Source organism: Anneissia japonica, unplaced genomic scaffold (assembly GCF_011630105.1).
Source record: "Anneissia japonica isolate Jap-2015-1 unplaced genomic scaffold, ASM1163010v1 scaffold287634_len692169_cov176, whole genome shotgun sequence".
NCBI lineage: Eukaryota > Metazoa > Echinodermata > Crinoidea > Comatulida > Comatulidae > Anneissia > Anneissia japonica.
Genome location: NW_022739883.1, coordinates 684,165 through 691,146, shown reverse-complemented (window position 1 = coordinate 691,146; position 6,982 = coordinate 684,165). Strand labels below are relative to the sequence as shown.

At 33.7% G+C, this 6,982-nt stretch overlaps 1 protein-coding gene across 1 annotated transcript in view; it reads left to right on the top strand.

Annotated features, from left to right (window-relative positions):
• Nucleotides 1-113: 113 nt before the first annotated feature.
• LOC117118095 (hyalin-like) overlaps nt 114-6,982 on the top strand; it is a gene marked incomplete at its 5' end in the record, with an annotated part of 7,162 nt that continues 293 nt past the window's right edge. Inside the window, 9 exons of the mRNA XM_033262592.1 lie at nt 114-362; nt 499-747; nt 884-1,132; nt 1,269-1,517; nt 1,654-1,902; nt 2,037-2,285; nt 6,111-6,359; nt 6,498-6,746; nt 6,884-6,978. Coding sequence (XP_033118483.1) covers nt 114-362; nt 499-747; nt 884-1,132; nt 1,269-1,517; nt 1,654-1,902; nt 2,037-2,285; nt 6,111-6,359; nt 6,498-6,746; nt 6,884-6,978 — 2,087 coding nt within the window. The remainder of the gene's footprint in view (nt 363-498; nt 748-883; nt 1,133-1,268; nt 1,518-1,653; nt 1,903-2,036; nt 2,286-6,110; nt 6,360-6,497; nt 6,747-6,883; nt 6,979-6,982) is intronic.

Here is a 6,982-nt window from a genome sequence, read left to right as displayed (position 1 = left end):
ACATAGACTTACTCTATATAAAATTATGCTTAAGCAAAAATACTCTACCAGTGATACTTTGTAGGCTTTTCAATAAACAATTATGTATTATGTAAATCTAATGCACTCCACAGATAGCGAAGATCCTGTATTGATATGTCCACCTGACAGTAGTTTATCAATTGACGGAGGAATGTCGACAGCTACTGTCATATATAATGCTTCAGATGTTAGAGTAACTGACAACTCAGGGGAATCTCTTGTTCCAATTACCACAACATCATTTCCAGCTAAATTTGTGATAGGACCAACCAATGTAACGTATACAGCAACCGATTCCTCAGGAAATACCGGTAGTTGCACGTTTACAGTAACTGTTATAGGTTAGTTATATATTGTTATCTATACATAGACTTACTCTATATAAAATTATGCTTAAGCAAAAATACTCTACCTGTGATACTTTGTAGCCTTTTCAACAAACAATTATATATTATGTAAATTTAATTTTCTCTACAGATAGCGAAGATCCTGTATTGACATGTCCACCTGACAGTAGTTTATCAATTGACGGAGGAATGTCGACAGCTACTGTCACATATAATGCTTCGGATGTTACAGTAACTGACAACTCAGGGGAGTCTCTTGTTCCAATTACCACAACATCATTTCCAGCTGAATTTGTGATTGGACCAACCAATGTAACGTATACAGCTACCGATTCTTCTGGAAATACTGGTAGTTGCACGTTTACAGTAACTGTTACAGGTTAGTTATACATTGTTATCTATACATAGACTTACTCTATATAAAATTATGCTTAAGCAAAAATACTCTACCAGTGATACTTTGTAGCCTTTTCAACAAACAATTATATATTATGTAAATCTAATATACTCTACAGATAGCGAAGATCCTGTATTGATTTGTCCACCTGACAGTAGTTTATCAATTGACGGAGGAATGTCGACAGCTACTGTCACATATAATGCTTCGGATGTTACAGTAACTGACAACTCAGGGGAATCTCTTGTTCCAATTACCACAACATCATTTCCAGCTGAATTTGTGATTGGACCAACCAATGTAACGTATACAGCTACCGATTCTTCTGGAAATATTGGTAGTTGCACGTTTACAGTAACTGTTACAGGTTAGTTATATATTTTTATCTATACATAGACTTACTCTATATAAAATTATGCTTAAGCAAAAATACTCTACCAGTGATACTTTGTAGCCTTTTCAACAAACAATTATGTATTATGTAAATCTAATTTACTCTACAGATAGCGAAGATCCTATATTGATATGTCCTCCTGACAGTAGTTTATCAATTGATGGAGGAATGTCGACAGCTACTGTCACATATAATGCTTCGGATGTTACAGTAACTGACAACTCAGGGGAATCTCTTGTTCCAATTACCACAACATCATTTCCAGCTGAATTTGTGCTTGGACCAACCAATGTAACGTATACAGCTACCGATTCTTCTGGAAATACTGGTAGTTGCACGTTTACAGTAACTGTTACAGGTTAGTTATATATTGTTATCTATACATAGACTTACTCTATGTAAAATTATGCTTAAGCAAAAATACTCTACCAGTGATACTTTGTAGGCTTTTCAATAAACAATTATGTATTATGTAAATCTAATGCACTCCACAGATAGCGAAGATCCTTTATTGACATGTCCAGCTGACACCAGCTTATCAACTGACGGAGGAATGTCAACAGCTACTGTCATATATAATACTTCAGATGTTACAATAACTGACAATTCAGGGGAAACTCTTGTTTCAACGACTACAACATCATTTCCAGCTGAATTTGTGATAGGACCAACTAACATAACCTATACAGCCACTGATTCCTCAGGAAATACCGGTAGTTGTACGTTTACAGTAACGGTTACAGGTCAGTTATATTTCTTTATGTATACATAGACTTATTCCATATGAGATTGTGGTTAAGCAAAATATTCTACCAGTGATACTTTGTAGGCTTTTCTACAAATAATATGTATTATGTAAATCTAATGTTCTCCACAGATAGCGAAGATCCTGTATTGACCTGTCCACCTGACACTAGCTTATCAACTGACGGAGGAATGTCGACAGCTACTGTCACATATAATGCTTCGGATGCTACAGTAACTGACAACTCAGGGGAAACTCTTGTTGCAATTACCACATCATCATTTCCAGCTCATTTTGTGATTGGACCAACCAATGTAACGTATATAGCAACCGATTCTTCTGGAAATACTGGTAGTTGTACGCTTACAGTAACTGTTACAGGTTAGTTATTTATATTTATCTATAGAAATACGTACTCCATAGAAAAATATGTTATAGCAAAAATACTATACAAATGATACTCTGTGAGATTTTCAACAAACAATTATGTATTGTTGTGCATATAACTATATGGTCAAGTATGGTACTTAATCAGTTAAATTTGTTCATCTAATCTTGATTCTTACCTCTAAATTGGGGTTTTATTTACTTACACCAACTTTTTGAAAGTGATTTTAGTTTTCCTCTTATGTATCTATGGAATTTTTAGTATTCTTAAGCAACAATTATCAGTTTGTGGAATTACCATGATCAATCCTTTGATAAATTTTAGGTTAGCATTGATCGAGTACTAGCCGATTCCCATCTTTACAACGTCGGAGATTTTAGCATTCATTATGAGTGCAATATACCTTACCAACTTTCAATTTACAAGCACTGCTTTCTAGCATTTTAAATATTTTAAATTTTAATCAGGTTGTTCCCTTTATTACAAGAAGGCGAACTGAGCACAGCAGTAATGGTACATTTGATCATATTTATACAAATAAGTACAATATAGTTACATCTATCACTCCTCATTCAGGCATTGTAGGAAGTGATAATTATGGTAATTTTTATTAATCTAAACCTAAGTGTTGCCTCAAATGCCTTGCCTCATAGTCACTTTTTAGAATATTCGAAAATAAACACCAATGATTTCAACACAACTTTTTCAAACCGTGATTGAGAAGACTTTTGTTACAGAAGATGTAAACAAAATTTGGGAAAAGTTTAAAACAAAATTCCTTGATGTCATTTTGAAAGTTGTTACTAAATGTAAAGCCAAAAGAAGAATGAAAAAACCTTGGATAACTGCTGAGATAATATGTTTTTCTGAAATGAATATGAAATAGTTTAAAATTGCTAAGGCTACCAAATATTCTCAAAATTTTCAACCATGGCGAACCGCCCATAAGTTGGTGTAAAAGCTCAATTACACTGACACATAAAGCCGGTGACACTTCTGTACCGGAAAATTTCAGGATGATCTCATTAATATCCGGCATGGGGGAAATCTATTACCAAATTTTAGCCTACCATATTGCTGATTTAATGACTCAAGTACTTGAAACACATCTACACAAAAAGCATTTCTCAAAGGAATTAATGGATGCATTGAACATTTGTCATAAATGAACTGATAGCAGTGGCCAGAAAAACTAAAAAAAAACAATACATATCACGTATTTTGACCTTGCTGAGGCCTTCAAATCGACTGAACATAAGCTTATCCTCCATTCTCTCAAGAAAAGTAACTTACCTGAACAAATCTGCAATTATATGCGCAGCTCAATGAAAGAATCAACGGACCGAACTGGGAGCCGGATCCATTCCACTTAGAAGGAGAGTTTTCAAGGCAACTACTTTCGCCTATTATTTTCTTAACTGATTTTAACCCAAATTTAGAATACATTAAACATCACATGAATTTTACTTAGAAGGCCATAAATACATAACCTTACCTTTTGCTGACGATTTCTGTATTTTAACTAAAGATAAAAGGCTCTAATGACTGAAATATATAAAATTGTTAACTCTATGAGATTAAACCTAATAAATGTTTTTCGATTAGAAGTGGTAAGCCTTACGAATGCACATTTTGGCTATGTGAAAATAAACTCACGACTATAAAATACGCACCAGAAACATTTCTGGGTAGCCTTATTATTTTTAAAAGTAAAACAAACGAGATATTTTCATCTGTCAAAGATACTTTGTGCAGGATGATTGATAATATTAACCTATCGCTTATTAGAGATAAGTTTAAGTTAAGAACATTTATGCAGTACGGCATCCCTTCCATGAGGTACCTCCTGACAGTGCGTGAATTGACTGACAGTCAGCTGCAACAGCTTGACCACATTCACACTAAAGCTATCAAGACATGGCTAGGTATGTCTATAACTTTGTCTACCCCTGCTATCGTCCAGAGCCCAGATGGACTCTGGATTCCCTGACTGTCGGACCTATACGTAGAATTTTGTTGCATGGCACATACAAGATGCATGATTACAGCCGACTCTCGGGTAATCCGTGCACTGAAATGTAAAGCAAAACATGAAAAAAATTGGAAATGTCAAATGGTCAAGAATGGATCGAGAAATTGGGAACAGGTTTGCGTATCGGCTATTTCTGAATGTCAAAATAATGTAGATAAGAGTAACTTAAAAATAATAATCAAAGCCAACCTAGTGCAGAAAAAAGACTACTGGTCCGAATACATAGAACCCCTTGGTCAACAAGGCCAAATGTTCAAACTACTTGCTAAGCAAGCAGAAGACTTCACATGGTGGTCCATGATTTTTAATCTCCCCAGAGGAGTGTTCAGTTTTGCAGTACGTGAATCAATAGACGCCCTTCCGTCTCTCTACAACCAGAAAACTTGGAGCAAAAGATCAACTGATAAGCTTTGTGGCAACCACAAATCTTTATTTCATGTATTGAATGCTTGTATTAAAGCATTGAAGCCAGGTCATTTTACATGGCGCCATAATTGTATTTTAAGAAATCCAATCCAATTTGTTTCTGAATTTAGAAAAGGTGTTCGGGTTTTTGCAGACATTAGTGGTTATTCTACTGCATGGTGAACGATTCCCCCAAAGTATATTAGTCACTAATTTAAAGCCAGGTGTAGTTATTATCAATGAAACAGCTAAGTAATTGATACTGTAGAGCTAACAGTCCCATTTGAGACAAAATATCGAAAAAGCATATATGTACAAAATTAAAGAGTATTCAAATCTCTGTTATGATCTTAACAACATCCGCTTTTCTTGTCACCTTCTGTGAATTAAAATAGGATCACGAGGACAAATAGGAAAATAGTTAAAATTGCTAGTAAAGTTATTGGTATTAATGTTAAATCGTTAGAAGAAATTGCAAAAGAAGCTGTAAGCAAAAAAAATGAAAGTAATCATTGCTGATAAAAAACCATCCACTTAATAAATATGTTGCGTTCAACAGGAGTGGAAGAATCCATTTTCCTGTGATTAAAACTAACCGACTGCGTGACTCTTTTCATCCATTTGCCATGAGGCTACATAATGTAAACTTTGTCAGGTGAATATTTCTCATACCAGAGTTATGGATGATATGAATGAATGAACCTATGCATGAATGAATTTGAATTAAATTTTTGTTATTCTTGGTAAATTTTTAACTTTTTAGTCTTTTACAGTTGTTTTAATTTTTTTACGGCTTACTCTTTTAATTTTTTACTGCTATTTTACTCTGTACGTGTTTCATTTTACCATCTGTTTTTACCCATTTGTTTGTATGACTTGTAATGTGTATTTTACCCTTTTTCATATTTGTATTTTAATCTGACAAGCAAAGCAAATTTCAACCCATTTTATGAGTTTGACCAATAAATTGAATTGAATTAAAAATAATAATGAAAATGGACTTTGGAAATTGAAAATCAAAACAGATAAAAAAAAAACTTGGTGAATTAGCATTTGCATCCAGTTACGCAATATGGAATGCAAGGCACTCTACAGAGTGGGAGAACTGTTCTCACTCTTAATTAATTACTATTTTTTTTTAATTTTACTTTTTCTATGTAATAATTCAAAAAGAAAAAAACCCATAAATATTGCAATTATTCGTTTGTAAAATTACTGTTTACTTTTGGGGTGTCCAGTCACATATTTTCAATTTTAATATTTTAAGACGAATAATTGAAATGTAAATCCATATATAAATATGTTTAAAATAAAATACTACACAACTGATATTTTGTTGAATTTTCATCTAATAATTGTGTAAATCCAATATACTCCACAGATGTCGAAGATCCTGTATTGACATGTCCATCTGACACCAGCTTGTCAATTGACGCAGGAACGTTGACAGCTAGTGTTACATATAATGTTTCGGATGTTACAGTAACTGACAACTCAGGGGAAACTCTTGTTCCAACTACTATAACATCATTTCCAGCTCAATTTGTGATTGGACCAACCAATGTAACATATACAGCTACCGATTTTTCAGGAAATACTGGTAGTTGTACGTTTACAGTAACAATTATAGGTTAGTTACTGTATATTTAGTTAATTATACATGGACTTTTTCCATATAAAAATATTTGTAAGCAAAAATACTATACAACTGATACTTTGTAGGATTTTTAACAACCAATGTATTTTGTAAATCTAATCTATTCCCCAGATGCCGACGATCCTGTATTGACATGTCCACCTGACATAAGCTTGTCAACTGACACAGAAACATCAACGGCTACTGCCACATATAATGCTTCGGATGTTACAGTAACTGACAACTCAGGAGAAATTCTTGTTCCAATTACCACAACATTATTTCCAGCTCAATTTGTGATTGGACCAACCAATGTAACATATACAGCTACCGATTCTTCTGGAAATATTGGTAGTTGTAGGTTTACAGTAACGGTTACAGGTTAGTTATATTTAGTTATCCATACATACACTTACTCCAAATAAAAAGTATTTATAAACAAAAATACTAATAAATTGTAACTCTTTACGATTTTCAACTAATAATTATCTATTATGTAAATCAAATGTACTCTACAGATAACGAAGATCCTGTATTGACATGTCCACCTCACACAAGCTTGTCAATTGACGCAGGAGCGTCGACAGCTACTGTCACATATAATGCTTCGGATGTTA